Source organism: Rhopalosiphum padi, chromosome 4 (genome assembly GCF_020882245.1).
Source record: "Rhopalosiphum padi isolate XX-2018 chromosome 4, ASM2088224v1, whole genome shotgun sequence".
NCBI classification, from domain to species: Eukaryota; Metazoa; Arthropoda; class Insecta; order Hemiptera; family Aphididae; genus Rhopalosiphum; species Rhopalosiphum padi.
Window position 1 is genome coordinate 25,893,588 of NC_083600.1, and position 26,604 is coordinate 25,920,191.

Below are 26,604 nucleotides of genomic sequence, written 5' to 3' on the forward strand. Positions count from 1 at the left end.
ATCTACACAAGTCTGCCTAAGGATTTTAGAAATATTTTAAGACAATTAATCTTTCAAGTAAAACATTTCCGACTAAACGTTGTTTATTTTCACTGTTTAATCGTGGTTTGAGATGCAAAATCTCACTATTTTCAAATCCCTTGGTATTGCATATAGATATAATGATATCACTTATCACCTTTTAATTCACGAATTGTGAATTATAGTAGTTTATTTAACTAAATTAAATACAAATTTTAATAGTTTATCATATAGACGTAGCTAGTTTAGATAATCATTTTAAATACCACGAAATTTAATTTTACACTTTTTTTTAATATTATAGACGTTTAGGTAGACACTATATAAATACACAATTAATACATTATTATGAAACCAAATAATGTAAATACCAGCGTAGAATATATTTAGAACACTTGTCTCTGTGCGTATTATTATTATTACTATTACTCGTCATGTTTCTTCACGACAAATCCGCCTTTTTACCCCTTGTGCCATCTTATTTCCCTTCGGTCGTATACCTTTCTAATCACATCACATCTATCCATATCACTTTCCATTACCCCAAGACATTTTTTTTTCGGATCGATTTCGTGGTTCATGGTTTAGTCGCTTTTGTGGCTTGTGCTTTAGAATACGCTGTTTCCTAATGTCCGACGATTTATTTTTCGATACGATGTTTATACCACATAACTCATACATTGTATTGGTGGTCTGTAATCAAACTTTCTCGGAAGTTTTTACATTGTAAACTATCAATTATTGTACACACCCCCCCTTCGCCACCCATGTATTTGTGTTAATTGGTTATTTATTTTGTATTTATATGATATGTGCCTTTTATAAAAATATAATATAATATGTATATTGTGTGTAAACAATAAACATACAACTTTACATTTTTACAACAATTGTAATATCGTATTTATTCGTATTAAAGTAAAAAAAAATATAATATTTATTTGCAAATTGCACACTAATAATAATTATAATAAAAATTTTACGAATTAAACTTATTTATTATTTTAAAATTATTTTTATTAGATAATTAATGTGAAATACATTTGTTAATTAATTTATCAAATAATTATCCACTAACCACTTCACTATCTTATAGTTGAAGAGTTCTGTTATTTTTTTTTTTTAATACCTTGTATATTACTGCTTTTGTGAATTCAATTTTCCTAACTGTTTCGTGACTTTGTAATTTGTAATGCATTGTCGCTATTGCTGTTTCTGTATTGTAGTTTATGTTCTTTTTTATCCTCCTAACAGATCATATAATTTATTATACAGCAAACGATTCGAATGTAATTTATCATCTCCTCACATTATATAGTTATTGATTATAAGTTAAGCCCTTAATTTATTTAATTGGAAAATTTTTCTTCAAAAACTCGTAATATTTTCAAGTATAACTTTAACAGATTGATAGGAATAATTCTTTATTCTAAGTTATATTCTAGTATTCTTAATTTGTACAATGTATACGCGCCTATAATAATACAATTAAAATATAGCAAATACTCTAAAAGGTAATTTTTTTTAATCACATGAGTTTATTCCTTATAAAAGCGAAAACAAAATATAATAATTTTAAGTTATAAAATAACGTATTTAGTATGCTTTGTATAAAATTAGACGAAACAAATAATATTCAAGTATAATGCATAATATTTGTTATACATGATTTTTACTCATTTATTAAGCGTATATATAAACGAAATTATTTTTCATAAATGATCGCGATTCAACTCAGGAATATAATTTATTTAACTAGCGGAGGAACTATCCACGTCCAGAACAACAACGATTAATCAAATTCCACGTATACCTTCCACATCCAAATCGTATGTCCTACTCGACATTTCAACAGTGATCCATTTTTTAAACAGATTACTTACAACGATGTTAAATGCAATTGAATAGGATAATATAGAAAGTAAAATATACGAAATACGGTGCAGGACATTATTATAAGGTCTCCAATTACTGCCGGACTTCCTTTGAGTCATTATTTTTCTCCCTTCGGTCAAATAAACACCATTGGTCTGAGTATCGTACTTCAAAATCCTTTTTTATATGAATCGCAGGTCTGACAACCCTGTAATATACAATGTCCCGTCCATTTTTCGTATCCATACACAATATGATATCGTGTATCTACACACAATAATAAATAACAATGACGACAATGACTTATAAATAAAGCATCGGAACAATGCAAATTTCAAACAAATAAAATAACCATGACGACCTTACCGCCAGTCATACAAAATATATACCATAATAATAATATATTAGGATACGTATGTACCTCTCAACATTTCATGAATTTTTTATTACAACTACAAACATATCGGTCAAACAACCGAGACTGCGAGAGGGTGCAATATTCTTATTATGTGGAAAGGCGTCTGAAAACAGTTGCATATGATATATAAAATTATAATAGTTACTCGCCGGTAGAATTTATAATGGTACCCGTACTCGTAGTTCGTACTATACGTTATTTTAAACAGTAACTCTTTAAATAGAAAATGAAATAATCAAAATTTACTAAATTATATCTCTATTAATTTAATGAAAAAAATAGGTAAGCTAGGTATTCAATATGTTTAGATAGATAATAACGAAATTCATATTTTTTAACCGTGATTTTTTTATATTGTTAAATATTTGAAGATGCCATAAATATGTAAATATTATTGTTTGTAAAAATATGTTTACATGCAATTATGTACCTACCTATGCTCATGCGTTTATCTGTACCAATCTAGGCTATAGTAAAATTCATTATAGATATTAATACAATATCAGTACATAATTACTAAATGTAAATGTCTTAATTTTTCTTTAGATAGTAAACAGTAATAATACTATATCTTTTAATGTCAAAAAACTTTGATTTTTTTACGAATCTACAATATGTGGTTACTGGTTAGTTAAGTAGAGTATAACACTATTCAGATATTTCTTGAGCACGCTTAAGTGAATAATTTAACACAACGTAAAATAATGTAGGTACATCAAAGCTTTTGGACTTTTGGACTTTTGACGCTTTATGGTTTGAAATGTATAAATGTGAGGCTTGTGAGTAGGTCATACAAATTACAAAAAGTCATTAACACGAAAAGAAAAAAAAGTAATATTAGAGAATATTATATTCTCAAACTCAATCAATATAATAGTACAATGTATGTTTGAAGTGGTATGTCACGTGCAGTGTAAAAATGGTTAAAGATTGTTTTTATGTTATTGTGTGAGAATAATCGTTTTCGAACAAAGGATGTAAATGAGCAAAATGTAATACTAAAAAAACCAATATTCTTCGAATGAAGATATTGTAGTGCAGTATAGTTAGAACTCGGAGAAAATATTTATAAGTGTCATTTATCGGGTTCATAGGGTATTATAGTATATATTTTAACCACAGACTACTTTTAGATGATTATCATAATATGAAATATTCCATTATGCTACCAAATATCTGAACAATGTTGTTTAAAATTTGATTTTTATATAAAAATATAAAATTATTTATTCAGATTTAAATTTATTCATTTTTAACATTTATTTGTAACAATTTATTTAATTTCCGAATACTGACTATCATTTATAATTGTATCTATAATACATAAAACATAGTAGTTGGTACTAAATACTATAATTATACACAAATTAATAATTATGATCCATTATAATTTAAAATATTTTAGAAGAATCAACTCTTGATTTCAAGATGGTTCATAACTAGGACAATAAATTAGCCACGCAGATTAAGTAATTACCTAAAAATATCGAAAATTAACTGCTGCCGTATTGCTCGCGATATAAAATATTTTATTCTCATTGGATTTTTTTGAATTTTCTAATGATCAAAACACGCATTATACATTCAAATGAAGCTATTTTGTTGACTGTACTCAGAAATAAATAGAAATATTGTTTGTTTTTTTTTAATATATAGTAAAAGTAATAAAAACGTTATTTAGTAATAGTGTAAAACGATTTAACGATACGTAATTTGGCGATCAAAATATTATACATGTTCCTAGGACATATACATCATATTATTATTGTGTATATTTCTATACCATATGAGAATCGTGCGACTGGACCATGATAAATGGGAGAAAAGCGTTATCGGGATGCCAATATATAAATTTGTCGGTCGGCAATTTTATTCCTATAGCGTTTCCGAAAACCGACGACGGGATTGCACTTGGAACTTATAATAAATATCCTTTCTTAGCGGCGTTTCTCTATACTTCTTTCTCCGTTTTTCTTCTTTATTTAAAGCGCATAGCTTCGGGCTTCGTCTAGATTACGTTTCGCGTCGTTCGCCCGTGTACAGGAAGGAAAGTTACTAGTTTTCTCTATTTTTGTTCTCTTTCCGTTTCCTTAGATCGACCTTCCGATTCCGTGTATATGTGTATTGTATATTGCAGCTGTGCTCAAATCGGCCCATCCTCTTTCTTCCGCCATAAAAGCATTGCTCGAGGCGTACTTATCTCCTAAGGAGACTCGCCACTGTCGACGCCGATGCTATTCCGAGAACTTTCGTGTGTGTATTTAGGTATTTGTGCGAATTGTACTCTGCCTATATTTTATTACTCGGACGTCGTTAAATATTTGTTTATATCGGCTAATAACAGCTCAATAAATGCAGTTGGCTTTGGGGTGTTTATGTATTATACGTATAGTAATGTAAACTGTTGCGGGATCTTCGGTGGTAGCACAATTTAAAGTAGAACATATGTGCATACTCAGAAAACGTGTTTCATTTTCCCAATCGTAGACTTGTAAATCTTAGCATTTACAGCTAGGTATATTGCCTACTATGTTTTAACTTATATTAAATGAGCTCACCAAGGATTTGTTAGTTCACAAAAAACAAATATTTTTCTATTTGTCTAGGGTTGCTATTAGTTATAGAAAATAAAATAGTTATTTTAATTAAATATAATTTTAAACTTGAGTTTTATATTATTTGGTCAAAATCATCCAAATTAATGTATTAAAAATAAATGTAGTTTAATGACGGAGTTTAAGACAAGGTAAACCCACTGGCATTATTTAATTTGTCACAGGCAACGCCAAGCAGGATCAACAATAATTAATAAATATATTAAATCAAAGACTTAAAATGGATGATCCTTATGCAAATCCACACTTTTCATCAATTTTTCAACAATAAATTCCACATTGTCATAGATTATTTTTATTGCTTACTTTTTACTTTTCAAATCGTAAATGTTGAATATAGCTGACTCACGAAAAACTATCATTATTTTGATTAAATATAAAATGCCGGTATAAAATTATATTCAAGCATAATAACTATTTTATTTTCTGTAACCAATGGAAACAATATATAAATAAAATAATGATAGTTTTTCGTGAGTCAACTATATTCAACACATAAGTGTTGAAAGGTAAAAAGTGAGCAGTAAAAAGTAGCCTATTACACTACTGACAATATTGAATATAGACATATAGTTGAATCACGAATAAATATCATTATTTTATTTATATATTGTTGCCATTGATCATAGCAAATAAAATAGTTATTATGATTAAATCTATAAATTTATTTAGTATTTGGTCAAAACAATCCTCATAACTGTTGAAAATCTATGCAGTTAACATTTAACGATTTTTGAGAAGGGGTAAATCTATGGGCATTTAAAGTGTCACGGGCAACGCCATACAGGATCAAATAGTATAATATAATAGTTTACCAATGATTGATAAAATGTTAGATTAGGACAGTTTAAATGTACTTATACTTAAATATACAGTGTATTATTATTATGAAATCTCCACTATAGTAACGGAATAAATTCTAAGATATTATATTGTCTCATGGTTGGTTATTGGCTGCCGGATATCTGTGACGCTGTAGTATAATAGATATTGGATTTATCGTAATTTCTATCAACAATTATTTCACACATTATTCCATTTTAATTTATTGTATTAAATCACATTTATCGATAAATAGGGTCAATTAAGTTATAGGTTGAAGATGATTTGTAATACGCGTAGGTATCCCGTCTCATTAGTCATTACGGCCAATGATAGCAATTAAAATACATAATATTATATTCAGGGTCGTATTGAGGTTTGGTGGCGCCTCTCTCCCTCGATCAATGCATTCGCGACTCCCTCCCCCTAAATGGGAAATTTACATTTGACAGACCAGGTACATTTCGTATAGGTACAATTATTAGTCGTATAAATATATACGAAGGGTTACGGGGAAAAACAATAATAGTCAATATTCCTAAAATGTTCAGTATTGCAATTTTAAAGTTTCAAAAATGTATTGTAGTTATACAATTTATTTTAAACGCATTGAATTAAAAAAAAAATATATTAAATTTACATTTTAAATTTTATAAAAGAAAAATTAATTGTAAAAAATTTTCGTTTGGCTATTATCGTTTTTCTCCGTAGCCCTGACATACCTATAACTATTTTTCAAGAATATTACCCATATAGATCAATTATACACATAATATATAGACATTCCAATAATTCCAATGAATTTACAATATTTCAAATTTGTGCTCCAACAGTCTTAACATAAATAATTTTTATACAATAAAAATAGAACGAGACTTTACTGCAATAAGTTGTTAAAATAAAATAAATATAAATTTTTCAAATATTATGTTAAAAATTTATTACATGAGTAGTATTGAAATTGCGCCTTTGACCTAACCTGACTCTAATCATATTCTATATTCATTAATTATTAACACAGAATTGTTTATTCGCATTCGTTTACAAATGCCTGTAGGTATGTATTTATTATGTGTTTATTAAATAACTTCAAATCATTGTTCGTGATAATAAAGTTTTATGCGCCATATTTATTGCAATAAAACATAATCGCTAAAAATGAATACACTGATTACCTTCATCCATATTACAAGATATAAAATTATTATATCCTAATACATATATTTTTTTAATGCTCTGTAAGTTTCAAAAAATATTATTAATTCAGATACTATAATCTCATTACTAGCGGGTTCTAACCGTTGAATCATAAAAACATGTTTAAGTACACCACTATATAGATACTTGTAACGTTATTGCTGCAGAACGGCATAAAACAAAACGAGCGCTTTGTAATTAATCACTTAAGGGCACTTAGTTATATTTCTGCTCGTTTTGTAGCAAAATGCGCAACAATATAAAAATGTATTTCTACTTCATATTTTTTTTTCCAAACAAAAATTAAACAACCTCAAAAATACTTCTGTTATGATACCTAATGACATTATAAGTATAGTGGTTTTAAAAACTAATTGAATTTTAACAACATTAATATGAATCATTTTTTCCTTCCCAAAAATCTTAAAATACGGTATAAATTTATAATAATAACATTACGGTAAATATTACGACGATTCACCTCAAAATTGTGTAATAATAATACAATGATGTGTATTATAGTGATAATTAAACATCGTCCTCTTTTCTGTACGTTTTAAGGAAGGAATGTTATCGCGTTAATATGTCATTCACTTTCGAATTTGTGGTTGGAGTGGCTCTGTGGTTACGCAGTGAATACGGAGTTGACCACGCCGTGCACAATTATCGGTCCAATTCATAGCGCAGTACAAAATAAGTGTAATTACTCGCTGCCAACATTTTTCGCACTGTCGTCCGACTGTGTCATCCGATTACCAACTAGGATCCTACCGTAAAATTGCAATTAAAATATAGTCCGCTAGTGACTACACTTGAAGCAGATGGATAATTGCATGCATGTATAAGTAATATCATTGAGTATAGTATGATAAACTATTTATAATACCTAGTAATATTAAAATAAACAAATCGTTCACATGATTTCCTCACATCCAACTAGTGATTGGCATTGCTCTTGGAGTCTTAGCAGGCCCTGATTTATGCAAGTGCAGATGGAGCACTTACACTTGGTCCCCAATTTCTGGAGGCCCCCGAGCTCTGTAAGTTGTAGAAAATTATTTTTTTTAAATTAATTCCACAAAATTGTATTTTCTAAAATGTGATACCAACTGTCAATGTTCAGACTTAAGTATATTCTTATCATTAAATTATCATTTGTCAGTTGAATTTTGGATATTTTTGTCATTCCATACCCTAGTGCTAATAATAGTTACCATCACAAAATATTAAAATAATAATAATAGAAAATTGTTTGAACATCAGAAATATTTGATAACTATAACTAATTTAAACTCTTTTATGATTAAATGTAAATAGAAATTGGTCATTTTTTATTGAATTTTAATTATATAGAATAAATTGTTAAATTAATAAGTTATTTTCCATTTTTATAATTTTATGGAAGACTGAAATTAATTAATTTTAATTTTAATTTATGTAATAAAATCCTTAAGTATTTTTAATATTTTAATATAGTATAATTTTGTTATGTTATTTAATTAGTATTTTCTTTTGATTGTCCTTAATTTACTAGATCAAGTAACTAAATTGAGTAACTAAATTGTATTTATAGTACATGAAATAATGTACAAATATTTTATGAGTTTTGAGATAGGTATTTTGGTATTTAACACTTTTAACTTTTAAATATTTTTTTTATTATTAACATTCCCCCCTCTCTATGTAGAATTTTTCTAGAACATTTTTTTGACTTGAAGGCCCTAAAAACAAAAAGTGTACTCGGCCATAATTTTATTAAATCAGGCCCTGAGTCTTGGCTTGACTAAAGGAGCACAATTAAAAAAAATATTACATTTATTAATAAATATGATGCTGAAAGTTTTAAATACTTTTTGATTCAATGTCGATATTATAAATACGTAACAAGTAATAACGTTTAAGGGGATTTGAAATGTAATCGTCATAACCATATATTTTCGGTTTAAACTTTAAAGCGATTACGGTATTGGAAGTCATTATGTTTCTGACAGGACTTAGTATTCTGTTTGTTGTTACATGCTCTACTACCACTATACCTAACTGTTTTGAGATAAATCATGTTTACTTAATTTATAATAACGTTTTCAATTTCATAAATACTGTTTGAAATTGAAAATACCCGTAATATTATCAAAGTAAACCATAAAACCTAAAAGTTTTATATTCAATCTTAAATTCATCATGATTTCATAAAATTTGTTTGTATAAGTTCTTCTGAGTTGTATATTTACTTTGTCGGCTTAATTGTATCGAGTTACATATGGATAAACCTGAAATTACATACACTGATTCAATGCGTACAGCGACATATTATATTATTATACTCATTTTATATATTCATGTCAATTACATATTAATATATTATTACTATAATTCGAAATTTATATATAAGTTACCGTTGGTTACTAAAAATAAAATAGTTATCATCATTGTTAAGCCAATGACAATTAGAAATAAAAAAATATATAAAAAGGAGAATTGTTTAGAATTTATATATTTAAAAATCAATTTCCTTATGTTTGTAGCTTATATACTGAAAACGACTTGAATTTAGAAATATCATGGAAGTTTAAAAAATAACTTGAATCGTATTCGAAAACATAACGACTGACGAGTGCTATATCCAATCTGATACAAGTGGATTGCCTGTCTTAGACGAATTAGTTCACGAAGCAAGTTACACCAACGCCAATTTATACCGTTATCTGTAAACTGAGATACTTCTGAGGTATAACACTGTATTTTATATTTGTTCACTTTTTCAGGTCAAAGCCGAGTTATATAACTGATTAATTAGTTTATATAGAATATCATATATTCTGTATAATGTTAATAATATAAACCGTACGATATATGATAAAATATATCAACAAATATTAACATCGCTAAAACTATAAGTTTTTTGTTCAATTATTCTCAAACAAATAAAGTATAATAATCCCCAAAAAAGTATTGAAAGTTTTAAAAATTCGTTGATTCCTTATAAGTATTTAAAATTTAATGAAAATATTTTTCTGTAAAATACTTAACACTAAAATATATGTAATATATAATATATTATATATATTTTTTTTTCAACTAGTACATACCTATGTACACTATTTACAATTCCACCGCATAGTTCATTCCATATAAGCTATTTATTTACTGGGCAAACACCAAAACTCCGCTTCATTGTTATCATAAGCTAATACAGATTTAAAATGAATTATTAATTTATTTACCTTAAAGTGTTTGAACAAATAAATTTGTTTTACTATGATAAAATGTAATAAGCCATCTCAAGACGCGTATAGGTTTATATCAACTTAAATAAGGAATCTTTTAAAACATTTAAAACGTATAGTTATGTGAATACGAAGCAGTAATACCTCGATAAGACAAGAAGTGTGTAAAGCGTGTAGTGAATCCAATACTTCATTAAATATGAAAACTAAATCTTTAAAAAATAAACGCTAAGTATAAGGCTTATAAAATATACCTTTATAAAAAAGTGACTAAACTTGGGTTTTTTAGTTTTTATTTCAAACATGTTGTCTTTATCAAAAACATAAAAATACGCCATGATTATATACGCATATATCACAAATTTTACATTAAACCAAAAACAAAAACAGTTAGGTTAATTCCTATTTAAAATAATATATATTTAATTAGTTAATACTTTTATATTAGCTATACGTATTAAATTGTACAAAATTTGAATATTTAATGTATTGTCTACTTGGGTTACATATTTATAAAGGTAGATTTTTTTTTTGTTAATTTACAATCTGTAAATTAAACATATATATAGTTAGGTTATCAGTGGGTGAGATATTATGTAGATAATAGCTGTTTAAAAGATAATATACTTATTATAACTTCAAGAACAAAAAAATATAGGTATACATTTTACAATGTATATTAAATTTATTTTTCTTATTTTTAGATATTTTTTTGTATTTTTAAATATACTTAAAGACCATTTTTTTCGTATTCTTGACATTTTTTACTAAGGAGTGTCCCGCGAAGATACAAGCTTCTTTTTTTTAATCAGAACCCTATTTTTTAACTGTAAATAATTTAATAAAACATTTTACGAAAATTTTGAACATTTCAAAATCAAAATTTGAACGAATAGTTTTTGTGTTATTTAACTTTATATAGATATGAAGGATAATTATTCAACGATAATGGATTTGGGAGATCATAATTAAAGGAACAAAATGGAGGTGAACATACTTAGCGAATCACCTTGTATAATATAATGTCGTACTTAGAACGGGTTAGCCATAGAAAGAGTATATTAAACTATTGTATACAATATTAGCTCTTGTAGATTTAGTGTCCTCGAAAAATAAATATCGACAAAATATAATGTAGTTGAAATACTCGCGTGGAATGCGCACAAGACTTGAATAGAAAATATTATATATATTATAGCAATAACAGAAAAATACGTAGCCGGATAGCGAAGAGTCTGGACGTAATGGTAGTAGCTATGTACTTTGACGTCCTTCCATTTTTGTGATAAACGCTATCCGCTGCGTTGTTGTCGTCATTCAGCGAAAGATTTTTACTCTTTTGTTCGGGAGACGAGCAACTGTGTTCTGTGCGGAGATAGTGAAGTGGGGCAGGCGAAGAGAAGGGTCAGCTGCAGAGGACTAAGAGGACTACAGAACAAAGGGACTCGTGTTTTATCCCCTTTTCTTATTTATTCCGATACCTAAAAAGCTTCGATTCGCCAATCTTCCGAGTTTTCCAACACGGACAAATCCACTCTATACGGTCTAATGGTCTGCTGGGACCGATATCGGCCAATAATAAACATACATAGTGCACGCAGATATATAATAAAATATACACATATAAGTATATACATATATATAGAAGAGAAGAGAAGAATCCTTGTGGATATATTTTCTGTTTGCGGTTTTGTGTGTATGTGTGTGAGTGTATACTGTTGCGCAACGGTGGTTATTCACTTTTACACAGTTGCCTATGATTATGGTGAACAAATCCTAAGCCCGACAGTACATTGTTTTTATTCCCTCATTTATTTTTTAACTGTTTGGAAAAAATTGCACATTCCTTACCAACAGAGGAATACAGTATCGTTGTATTAATTAAAACATTTGTTGAATCGTTTGTCCTTCGGTCACAATAATAAAAATCACTAATACGATATACGATCTCGCATAATCACACCACAGCAGAAAATGTCGGGAAATTTCTTCGTATGCAGGTTTTTTTTAAAACGTAAACACGACGTATATTAAATACATAATACGTAATACTCGCTTTTGAAATCGTCAAAAGTAGATGTTTATGATTTGTGTGGTTTTCGCGAGTTTTATAAGACAAAAAATACATACTTTTATCATCGCCATCGATGGTAAAAGGAGCCGATCATATACACATAATACGAAGCGGATAAACGAGCCATACGTTACGCATACAAAACTTACTATATAAATGCACATCCGTGAATATATATATTTTATGTGCTTGTAGTAACAGAATCGCATAATAATGGCAGACACGAAAACAAATCGACTAACATATTCAGTAGATAGGTAAAAGTATGTATTATATACATATCATAACCGTTATTAAAATCGTCTCTTCGAAAGAAAAAATGTTTATATACGTACATATATTTATCATTTCGTCTTACAAAAAAAAATGTATGTGAAGCTCAAACACATATTATCACCTGCATACAGAGATATATTATAATTTATACAACGATGCGCTTAGTACCGTGTTTGATTTTATAGATAGTGTAGAAAATAGTTTCAAACGAATCCACAGTATCAAAGTAGTCGAGGGATATCATCGCCGGGTATATTTTAGCTTCAATTTTTCGTTACTTCAGTTATTTTTTATAAAATAATATATCCTGCTTTGAGAATTTGTATTTCAAATTATATTAATAAGTATTGTGATTTGTTCGAAAACAATGATAAAGCTATACAATTTTAAAAATGACAGTTTTCCTGTACATTATTATATAGATAGCTAAAAAAATGTATAATATAAAATAATATTATATATAGATATCCAGTACTCATTTTAAACAAAATTCTAATAAATTGTACATTTATAGGAATGTGAAAAATATCGAAAACACAAAAGTACAATATTGTGTTATAAGTGACTTAAATTCAAAAGGAACACGACACCTAATTTACAGCAAAGTGACTTCTTGGTTTTTCTATTTAGAATATTTTTAAGTTATAACTTATTTTATAATTAATTTAGTTATATAATTTGCCCATCTATGGTTATTAATTGTTATACCACTTATACCCACATTACTCGCATACATTAGTCCTGTATATAATGGGTAATATACACAAATAGAAAATAACAGAAAAGTAATTACAAAATTTTAACCATGTCACCGTCACTTATTTTGAGCCAACTTCGACCAGAAAACTGTTAGCAACAGTGAAATAACATGAATGCAGTATTATAACAATGAGTATTCAATATATATTATGACGAAGACCACATATGTAAAAATATTATGACTCAAATGTATGTTAAGCTATACGTGCTATAACATATACAATAATCCTGCAATATTATAGCTGATCAAGCCTATAGCTAAATGCAATTTTTCAAAATTGTCTCGCTTGCATGTACTGTTTGTTACAACATACGAAATGGTGATTTGGTTTAAAGTCGTAAATGTATATGTATGTGTCGATGTCGTAAATTCAGACGATCAGGATTTAAACGCCGACTCGGCGGCGACGAAAACGAGCACGCGCGGGGGGGTCGCGCGAGCCGTCATGGTCATAATTCACCACGGGCGGCGGCTGCAGCCGGCTTATAGCCACACGCGTTTGCCAACAAACACCCACCCGAAATTTAGGGTACATGTGCACCTATATATATATTTTAAACAAAATACGTTTAATAAAACGGCCACGTATACAAATGTACGTACACACACACACACACACACACACCACACAGCTTTTGGTATATATGCATGTCCGATTAACATTGTTTGTATCCAAATATAACCTTCCCAGAATCTCTTACTCTCCCTGTTCATCGTCTTCGTACTTGTCAACACCCACCAACCCGTGTGTGTGATTTAATACCATTACTATTATCGGCTGCCTTCAACAAGTCCTTATATTTCCTCGCTCTTTACATGTACAATGTACATAAATACATAATATTATAGGTACTATTTCAACACCACATTCTTTATTCCTGTACACATTATATTATTGTTGTCATTATTGGAAAGTTGATGTTTTTGTTTTTATTTACATTTTTTTACGTATATAATATAATATTTGATGTATTATCCTCCCGCCTCCCCCTCTATTTATCTAGTCACAAATGGCTAGAGAAATGCTTAATAATAATTTGTATATACTATATTCAATATTGGTATGAAAACCGACCATGCCACCACTATATCGACGATAACTGTTCCGTGAGATCTATTACACTAATTATTGTGAAGTAAATCAAATTATATAAATATAATATATAACAATTTTTGAGTTATTGCTTGTTTTTATAATAGGTATGTATATCATTTTAGAAACTAATTTATACGATAATTCATACTTTTCATTAAAATAATAACTTTTGTATGGAGCAAAATATTTTTCTCAAAACGCCAATACTCATATATCTATTGATCCAATTATAGTTTATGAGCTATAAGCATTAAAAGTTTAGCGGAATAGCGAGTATATATAGCGCAGTAAAATTTCCCCCCTCCCTACTCATCGAACTATTTAAGTATTGAATGCATATGAATAGGTGTAAACTATTAATTTAAGTATTCTAATAATTCACGGATAGTATCGATATTGACATAAAATTGTGCTTTATCAAAAAAAAAAAAAAATTGAATCCAACGAATCACTAACGCAATTAAAAAAGAGTATCTAATACTTCAACATTTTTTTTTTTTTTTTAATACATTTATAAGACTAATAAATGGTATACTATAAAGCCGATAAAAAAATACTACCAATGTTTTGGGTAGGTATAACAAATTGGCCAGTCCCAACATTTTTCACACTGCGCTCTAAACGAAAATCACAGGATTTTTAAAAACAGAATTTTTACACAAACCCTCAGATAAATATTAATATTCTGAACGAAAACGTAATTTATTTTAACAATATTATTATTATTATTATTTAATACGTAACAATTTTAACATGGTTTTTGAGTCTATTTCGGCACTCGTGTTTATGTAAATATAATGTATAAACAATTATTTCTAATAGTCTCTTAGATTCCTCTATGTAAAATAAGCGTTCATATACATAGCGTATAACCAATTTACATAATATATATGATATTAAGCTTTATTCAAAAGCCAGGAAGTAAATGTTAAATGTTTATAAAATGTTGTTTCTCACTACTTCTATAAATTAACGATTATAATACATAAAACTATAGCTCATTTTTTTTTCTTAAATTAAATTTTATACTTTTTTCAAAAACTGTATAAATTATTTTTATAGAGCTTCTAAATTAAATAGGTTTTTTTAAGCACTAAGATTATAATTAATAAAAATAATTCAAATAATAAAACAAACTGAAAATAAATTTATTGAATAAAATAACATTTCAATTATATTTTATACTATTATGTTTGTCAATTAAAATCGTGAATTTTTTCATAGTTATTTCATTAATAATTTGTTATTGTTACTGTAGAATATGGAATATGTGTAATATAAAATTTTAAATATTAATTCAAATCTTTAAGACGGTTAAACAAATGAATCATGAAGAAATATGTTTTACTGAACTAAAATAAATAGTATAATAACTACCTATAAAATTATTCAAGTAGATAATATTAATTATAACATATCTGTTTTATTGATTTTGTCTTAAATTATTATTAACTGACAAATATATAATTTTAAAATATTAACATGGCTAAGTTAAGTTTATTCATATAGGTATTGAGTTTATGGGTCTAAAGTCTTTTCGTTTTTATGGTCTAATCGTTATATAATATTCTATACCATTTTTCTTGCACAGTTATAATGAAAAAATAAACACATAATCTTGGTTGCATATAAAGATCGATTAATGACGGGATTATATAACCACAGATTTTTCTCGCGAATCACTATAATAATATACTTAAGAATTTCACAGTTTTCTATTGTAAAATATATTATAAAGAATTCACCGTTTATTGGACTGATGGTTATTGAGTCATTGGCCTATTGGACTCAAACACGTTGGTCTCGATGTGCATGTATATTAACTCATAAAAAAAAAATTCGTTTATTCTTATTTACTACACATATGTTGTAAATAAAAATATATAATTAGATAAATAATCAACAATTTGGTGAATATTTGAACATTTTATAGATTATCTCTGATTGTAAAATTACTACATCTTGTATACAATTTAATAAATAATAAACAGTAACAAATATTTATATTTCTATAAGTACATCACATCCTTATTTTTCTATTTCTCTTATAAATTATAGTTATTTTTATTATAACAAATCTAAATATACCTACATTACATATTATAAAGTATAATATTTTTTTATTCTTGAGTTTAATATATTGACTCATTCCGTTAAAGAATTATAAATATATTCTGATCCCAAAGTAAATCTAATAAACGGGAACTATTATATTATAACCATTGTTTATTCGAAGTTAGATGAATTCTTATCTCTAAATTTATGGATAATAACGAATTGTGAATTCTTGGCAATATAATAGACAGTTATATATACAATATATAAGAGATGTTTAAATTTCAAATATCATCCACATTTTAACAAAAAGTGGTTAGTAGTGATCTAGAATACTAAGACAAGTATCATTACTATTGTTATAGAACCCTTTGTTCTCTATATAAGATCAATCAAAGGATCTATGGTCCTTTATACTATTAAATTCACAGTATACCACAAAAAAAAATGAATCCAATAATAATTAGATCTAATTCGACTCGTGTGTATACACAGCAATTGTAAATACGACCGAATCGCACCTTCGTTCTTAGTTTAGTCAAAGTTAAGTGATCACCCGTGTGATACATATTCAATATTATGTTTCTGAGATCACACACAACTGAAAGGACAAATAGAGTCTCATCAAGGAAATTCAATAAATTATATTCAAATATAAATATAAGGACAATAAATGAATAAAGTCCAATCAACAATATGGCAATAAGTCCTATTTATGATAAGTCAGCTATTATATTGACGAAATATATATTAAGTCATTAAATACGTATTACCTATATAATATAACGTTTAACTTTGATGTAATGAAACCTTAAAAAAAAGAATAATTTTTTGATTTCTTAGCAAATGTTCACCTCGTTTTTGAGTTTAAAGTTTTTTAACAGTTTATCTTAATATTATAGTATACCCACCTTCTTTTTCAATATATTACTACGACACTATTATATTATACCATTATAACAAAATCATCAAAAACCTGTAAGATTATATGTATGCGGTCTCCCATCGCGTGTACACAAGACAATAGAAACGTATATAAAGTATGTCTAATAAACGAGTAATGACGTGATGACCGGACGAGCATGACTAGCGGAGTACGATTCTTCTGTACAGTGTACATATATTATAATATGTATATAAATATGAGCACTTGCACTATTTTAAAATTATAAAAAATAGTGTAGTGGCTAGGTGGGATGGTTAGGTTAGGTACCACCCTCTACGATTACAGTTTATTATTTTCTTTTCGAAATCAATCCTCCGGTGGTCTCTCCAGTAGAGCAATTCATTTTTATTTCTCGATTATTTATCATTAGTTACAATAATTTACAAGTAATATAGGTACCTATATTGATTACAAATATAATTGCACATTGGTAAAATTGTCGTCAAAGTGTTTTAATTTTAAACAAAATATATTTTGCGTTGATATCAAATGCCGGTAAATGGTTAGGATGTACCACTTGAAAATAATGTGTATACATATTAATATATGAATCTGTTGTGATGAGGTTAACGACTGGATGTAAGGAAATAATTCATTTTCGAGTACACTATATATTATATCTGTACCATTAATACTTAATAGATGAAAAAAATATTAGAATAATAGATACTATATATTTTAATCGGCCTCTCGAGATTTTACAGGGTAGTGATTTTATATTAGTGGGTGGAAACTCCTAGGTTAAATGGACTTGCAAAATATTGCAGTGTTTGTTTACGCAATACGTATATTTTTATTAAGAAGACTGCAACGATGGTACAGAACACGCGCGCGTCTAATAACTCGCTCTCGACATTTCTTTTTGGTTAATTTGCATAGACCTCGAGCCAAATTCAGAAAGGGTTATCGTGTACGGGGGCGGACGTGTACGTGCGCTTTATACCGGATGATCGCTACCAATTCTACGACTTTATAAACAACTACGACAGTGTGTGTTTATACAGAGTGATTGCATTTACCAGTCAACGATCGTCCGTGAAAGTATTTTCTACGAGTGATAATATTATGTTAAGGTTTTGGTAAATTTGTTTTGACCCATAATAGGTATAAGTAAAGATATTTGTTTTAAAAAATCATTCTCACTTTATTCAATGTTTCTCGAACTATTAATATTTAGTTAAGTATACGATTTAAGCGAAAAAATTGACAAAAAAGGTGTACATTTTTAATTTTTTTTGTTTTCGAGGAGAAGTTCTTAAATTTTCTCTCCGATTTAACTGTAAAGTTTAGAATTAATTTTCAATTTTCATCGCATTAAACAATTATATATATATATAACCAGACCATTTATCTATGTTAAAATAACAAAAATGTTCAATGTTTTCTTCCATTTCATTTATGTTCTAGAAAAAAAGATTACAGTTGTTCATATAGTTATAAACTTATAAATACATGACTGCATTAAATTTAGCGACAATACACTAACATTTCCACGTATAATTTGGATTAACTCCCCGGGCCAAAAACAAATTCAACTAAATTTTTTTTAAATAATCAAAGAAACCAAAATCGTTTAATAAATAATATCACAACACTGATTTGAAATAAACCCGCAACAAAAAAAATTTAACTTTAGTGAACCTTAGCAAATAATCGACTGGCCAATAATAAAATGATCATCCCGTATACAATATTATAATAAATTAAGCTAATATATTCATTAAAACGCGGTTCCCATCCGCGCCGCGCACGGATTAAAATGTTTAAGCGATCAAGCTCGACAACGCATATACAGCCGTACCCGCCAAAATAATAATAAAATATACAATATCCAAAACAATGTATACAATATACACCAACCGGAGTATAATAAATATTATAAGTTACAACAAAGCCCGTCTTCGAAGAACCCCCGCGGAACCGTACTATGCGTATCTTAAATACCTAATATGCAAGATTTGAATTGTAAATAAGAATAATATTACAACATAAATAAGAAATATTAAATTATTAAAACCATTTAACGGTCGAATCCGTTTTCATCCGAAATTGACACTTTTGTTTTCGTGCTCATGCGATAATCTAGGATTTGAGTTTTAATCACAAATATGTACTTTATTGAATATATCATACATTTTTTGTCACCACTTGCGGCATTTTAATTTGAAGTTGAATGGTATATTTTTTCGTATAAATATATATATGTTTTCAATTTTATGTTGTTTAAAATTTTCTTTATTATTACAATAATTAAGCAGACACCTCCTTAATTATTATTTCATTTTTAACTAAATACAAAACGTGTATGTATAGTGTAATTACGGCTTGTTCTTAAAACGTTATGATAGTCTTAATAATATTATTTTAGGAATATTGACTTTCTTCAACATTGACAACATTAATTGTATTATATTCTAAACCACATAATACTTATTATAGTAATATAATATTATGTATAACAAAACTATAGGCAATAAAAAAGAAATTTTGTTATTTATTAAAATACCTAATTATTATATCATGTGTTTAAATTTCATTTTCAATACTTGTTTATAAATTGCAGTACCAAAAAAAATTTCATTAAATCGAATTCGTCCTCTTATATTTTACACAGATGTGAGTTTAATGAATATAAATGTAAAGAAAAGAGTTCTTTGGGTGTTTAGGTTTCTAAACATAAGTTTAGAACACCTTATATCCCATTAGTGCCCGTCAATCTGTCAGTTCGTTATAAGTATATAGTTACGATTATTGTTATCTAGATATTTATATATTGTCAGATTAATTACTAGAAATTATAATAAATGTGGTTATGATTACTTGTAATACGAATTTATAACAAATTTATTCAAAAAAAATTATACTATCATGTATTAACAAATATCAAAACATGAGAATTTATTATAAATTCATATAAGACAAAAGTTAAAAAAATATGTATATATAGGCCTAGAGTACCAAATTATTTTTAAATCGTATAATAAAATAAGTTTAGAAAACGGGAATTGCGCATGTTTGCATAATGAGCTTTCTTATCAATTATTATTTTATTTATTAATTTTTTTTAGATTTCAAAAATATTTCATTTTAAATATAACAAATATTTAAATGATATTTTTCAATACTAATAATATATTAACGTTTTTAATGGCTGCTCCAATCAGCTGTTATCGGTTAAAATATATTTGAACTATATCCTTATCATATCGTGATATCATTTTTTTTTCAGGTGCAAATTGAAAAAGAAGTCTCGCTATTAATTACTGTATCCGGTATTAAAGTATGCAGTCCAGATGGCGAGGTAATTAAAATAATATCACATTATACAGTGAATAGTATGGCACTCTAATCTACTCTTCTAAATATACATTGGATAAATCACGAAAAATAGTTTCCCATATACATGACAACCGTCAATTTATAACGTAGGTGTGTTAAAATAATTAACGACTAACGTTTCTTGTCGCCATCACTAATTAGTTATTATTCTTACAATAAAAAAATATATTTAATTGTTCCAACGCTATATTATATGATCATGTATCTAATATAATATATCTAGTCTTAATCATAACCCACAGTAACGATTGTGCCAATCTAATCGGAACTCTATCAAGATTAAGGACGATCGACTACCATCATAGTACTATTAACCAATTACAAATATATAAAGTTAGACACTTAGTAGAAGAGAATTGGAAATTGTTCAAACAGACAAAATATAAAGGCTATAACCGGGTTACTCCTCCCCTTCCTCTCCCCAAAAATAGTTCCTCATTGTGTTGTTCACATTTAATATATAAAAATATGTTCTTATATCTAATTTTATAAATAAGTCTGAAACCATATTTTTTATCTTACTTTAAATTTAATTTGTTGGAATAAGAGTTAACAAAAGTTATTTACAAAACTAAATACAAACTACACTTTTATTGCATTATTTTTCTGTCCTAGAAATAAAAAAACTCCATCTAGAAATGTTAGTTGTTAATAAAAAAATACTACTATAAATTCTTAGTGTACAGTAAAATTATATCTACGAACAATGTTTGGGAACATTTATTTCAGAAATAAAATGATTACAGAACAACAGACGTATCATTATCACATATAATTATTATTCTCATTTATAAATTATTAGAACACATTATAAGAATCGTAAATTATAGAATGATATGGTATTAGTAAAACAAAAAATAAAAATTCAAACGAATGTGGGATTGAGACTCACTCTAGCCATACAACGGTGCCAGTAAAATTATAAAGTTATAATACAAAATTGCGCTTGCTAATAGTTTTTCAAACATTTATTTTTATGCACGTATATTTTTCATTGATTTCCTCTCTGTGGAATTTATATATAATCGTATAAAACAAGTATTATCTTTGTTAAATAATTTATTAATTTTTTCAGATACAACCACCTAAAATACATACTATGTATCATATAAACAAAGTATGCTTACATTATATTATATATAGGTAAAAATTCTATACCTCAAAAAAAAGTAAGGTGTACAAAAAACGTAATTTTCCATTTGTTTAGAAAATAAAAAAACGACTATGTTTCACATAGTTTTTTTAGTTTTAAGCCAAATTTAATCAAAACGTTTATTAATCTATGATCTTTATTATATTATCTATCAATGATTAGGTAAAATTATATTTTGAAGTGACAGGTTATTGGTATGTGTTATTTTGAAATTCCCACCGAAAATATACATTTTTATTAAGCTGTTTAATGTCTAATGTTTATATGCAATTTTTAATCCCGAGTTGGTGTTACTTCGATTTCGATTGAATCAAATAATTAAGAAATTAAGAAGTAATTAACGACTGCACACACACATATATATATATATATAGAGAGAGAGAGAGAGAGAGAATGAGAGAGAATATTTATATGAAGGCGTTAAAACACTTTGAAATTCATGGATACTCGGGCTTTCTTACTGGAAGTTTGAGCTATTATATTTACCAGTGAAAATCCAAGTATCCATGGATCTAAAACCATTATAATATCATCTTAATGATAATGATGATAAATACACAGTTATTTTAAAGTTATAATGTCTATTTATGTAGGTATCTATTATTGTCTATTATTGATGTACGTGTATAATCAGTAGATAAAAACGATACATAAATCTTTTTTTACCCGTACCGGCCGTATCATTACTCCTTCTTATTCATAAAATAAGATAATAATGATAAAAATCATTTTAAAAGCCCTAGAATATAATATCTACATTCCTCGACTCACTGAAATTCTTAAACGCAAACAAACAAATATCGAATATTTCGCAACAAAAAATAAGTCGAGCTATAGTCAAAAGCTATATTGAGCTGACGGCAAGATAACCCGCGGGAAAAATATTAATCTCGCGCTCAAAATCACGGAGAAAAACAAAATTAGAAACTGTTTCGGCGTTTCATGTTAAAATATAACACCCCCCGACACACCAGGACAATTTTCAACGTCAACGTGTGACTATATTCATCAGTGGAGTATAAACATATACATATATATATTTAAAAGAATCTAGGAGAATATACGGACAATATTTCGTTTGAAAACCGCAATTTGTTCGATTCCGTCGTCGCTGCAATAAATTTAATCCCAAGCACACTCGTGTATGTGTAAAGTACATATATTATATTACGTGGTATGACTACGGATATTCACTATAAATACGTACATATATACGGTGACCGTGAATGAAACTGACGGTGAGGGAACTATACGGTGGGTGGATGAATTTAGGGCAAGAGGTGGTAGTAGTGGTGGTGGTTGGACGTTTAACTATATAATCCGTGCCAAAACCCTCTTCACCCACTGCTATTCCGCTGGTTTTTCCTTACTATTTTGGCCAAGGGTCGGATATTTCTCCGAATAGGCTCGCCCCACCATGCGCAACCGCTGATTTTATGGGGTGGGTACAAAACTTTGGCGTCTCTTGACGCCGCTAATTTGATTTTCGCGCTCAGGCCGTTAAGGAAACTGCCAAAGTGTTACAACACTACTCACGCAGTGATATCTCCACAATATTCTCCTTTATATATATATATATATATACAAACATATCACCGTCATGAAAACGCAAAGTTTTTGATGTTTAGTGGATGTCCCCCAACTCGGTGGACTCTGGGTTGCGTTTATTTATAAGAAAAAATGCATTTCAACGATCATTAAAGTTTGAATCCAGAACTTTGGAAAATAAAATAAATCTGTCCCAAAACAGATAAGAAACAACCGTCCGGGGGATAATCGATCAAACATATGCGATCACCACTTTCACCGCACCACAGTCGTAAGTGGCGGTGGTGGTCGTGGATATTATTATATATTATTTATAATGGTCTCTCGGGAATATCGTCGTCGCGGTCGTTGTCGACCGATGACCGTCGAAACGCGTCGCGTTGCACGAGAGGTGTGTGATCGACAAAAAAGTTTTCTCTCGTAAAAATCAGCCATCCATTTGCCACAAGGCATTTTATGTTTTTATTTTATTGATTATTTTTTCGAATAGTAGTAGAACTATAAAACATTTTTTCGTTATTATTAATTTATATGGTTACAATAAAGCAGCTGCATGTATTGTATAATGATAGAACAGACTGCAGGGCACCTGCAGCCTTTCGTTTTGACTTTACGTTATCATCGACTATTGCACAATACATTTTGAACGACTTATACATTTTTTTTTTAATTATCATATGGCATATATATATATACATATATATATATATATATATATATATATATATAATATATTAGTATATAATCGAAAAAACGCATAAATAGACTAATTTAATTTTCACAATATTGTTTCATGCTTCGGTACATATATTTTATACCATTTTAACCACAGAATTTTTAATTATAATGAAGAACGAAACTATTGATTAATGCACACACTATAATTGCTGAATACTTAACCATCCAGACTTCTATGTAAACGACATCATACGCCTATTGGTAAAATATATAATAATTGTTTAATTAATTTAAAAAGTCAATTAAAAGTATTTTATTTTCATTTAAGCATATTCATGTTTTTTAATATATTTTAATTATTATCTGACGACAATTTAACCATTTACCGTTATTTAATTATATTTTTGTATCATGTTCTCTAAATAGTGTTTAATTTTTCATTAAATGTATTTAAAAATAACCTTTTGGTTCATCATTTATCTGATTACTATAACACTAAATTCGTTGAATTATATATTATTATTCGAAATTGATAAATTACTAATAATTAATATCCTTAAAAATACAATTCACCGAATCAATTGTCCTAAATAGCAACTCTTGTGGAAAACAATTTCATTAAATTCACAGATGTGCCAGATTGTTTCCATCTTGGAATTTTTTTTATTCGTGCATTTTAATAATTTATTATTTATATCATTCTAAATAATCGTTAAGGATCTATCTTACCCGGTCTTAACAGAAAATTGCATACTTAAAATTAATTCAATTTATTATACCCTGTGGTTTTTGTATAATTTTATATCCAATGATAAATACCCGTCAGTTTATAGTTGTATACCATTCGCATCTTAACGATAACATAAAAAAGTAAAGTTAAATAAGTCATTAAAATAACAAACACTAAAGTCGTATTAATTATTTATATTCTATTCAATTTAAGTCTTTCAATAGCAATTAGTAATTACTAATTGATATCTTTGAAAACTGTTATCAAACGAGCTTATTTAATAAATAGTTTTAATTAAAAAATGTGCAAAAAAACTTATTAGAATACCAAATTCCTAGTACTAATTTTTAAATTAAATATCTGTATGAATTTCTCTTTTTTATTATCGTTGCACGGAGTACTAAAAATACTTTGTTCTTCTGATTTAGTCAATAATATATAAATTTCGTTGCAGCCTTAGCTGTTTTCAATAAACAGTCTCCTTGGTATTTGATCATTTCTTACATTGCACATACTAACTAGTCTTTTTCTCTGTGCTTCCGTGTTTCGTGATCAATTTTATCAGCCCTTCAAGTTTAATTAGGTGGTCATTGATCCTTATTTTTTTTTCTCTTTTTGAAATACGAGTAGTATAACTATCTTCCCTCAAAATAATTTTGAATACTATACAGTCCGACTTATCTAGCTTATTCTGTTCATATTTTATTCTTCTATTCCCATTCAATTCTGCTACATTTATTTTTTTTTCGTATCTTATACTAAACATACATTTTTATTAAATTATTTCATAGCTTATTTATTAAACCGATTTAATCCTTGGTTCTCGTGAGAGTATCATCATATCAAATTTATTTTTTATTCACATATCCTTGTATTAACTATAATCTTGACTCGTAAGTATGTATATTTTATAGATTAAATAATATAATAAATTACATGTGACGGTTTAAAAAGTTCTTTAATAACTTATAAACGTGTGTGACTCGTACAATTTTGTATAATAGAGAAGATAACTGTATCTCTTTTCTATATAAAGTTGTAAAAAGTAATATTATTATATTAATAGTAAAATAATTAACCTATTTGATACTTTAGTTATCATTTTACAATCGTCACGTCTTGTATTTTATATAAAAAGTAATGCTTTTATTGAGCATGCAACTTAGTTATAAAATAGGTACTTTTTAAATAAATTATTAATAAATATCAACAAGTTAGAAGCTGATATACAAGGCTAGATTACCTAGATTTTAAATATACATTGCACAACTAAAATATTTAATATTTGTGCACTTAAATCATAGTTTTTACACATTTAAATACTTCTTAATTTTTAAATGTAGATATATTAAAATAATACAATTTTTCATTTTAAACTCCCTTGATTGTTTTTTTAACTCTTTAAGTCATAATAAAATTATAAATATAATTTGAATTGTATTAGTTAGTTTAAATGAGTTTTATATCAATATTCAACTGAAAATACAACTTTAATTTTGATATTCATTATTTAGATAAAAATTGATGACAAAGTCAATTAAATATATAAAGACATCCAAAACGTCGAAGATATGGGAAGTTTCAATATAGTAGGTACCAATGGAAAAAGTAAAAAACAAAACTTCTTACAAACAATATAAACATCAGTAATCGGCCGAGAACAGTTGGTAGATTTGCATGATGCATATCCTCGACTAGTAAAACTTTTTCTTAATAATGTGAACAGAAAATCATTATTTATTAATTTAAGTTTAAATTTATAAAATAATTTTAC

At 27.5% G+C, this 26,604-nt stretch overlaps 1 protein-coding gene across 1 annotated transcript in view; it reads left to right on the forward strand.

Annotated features, from left to right (window-relative positions):
• LOC132929250 (EGFR adapter protein-like) overlaps positions 1-26,604 on the forward strand; it is a 139,554-nt gene that overhangs the window by 77,769 nt on the left and 35,181 nt on the right. The window contains exon 3 of the mRNA XM_060994452.1: positions 20,612-20,683. Within this exon, the coding sequence (XP_060850435.1) occupies positions 20,612-20,683 (72 nt within the window). The remainder of the gene's footprint in view (positions 1-20,611; positions 20,684-26,604) is intronic.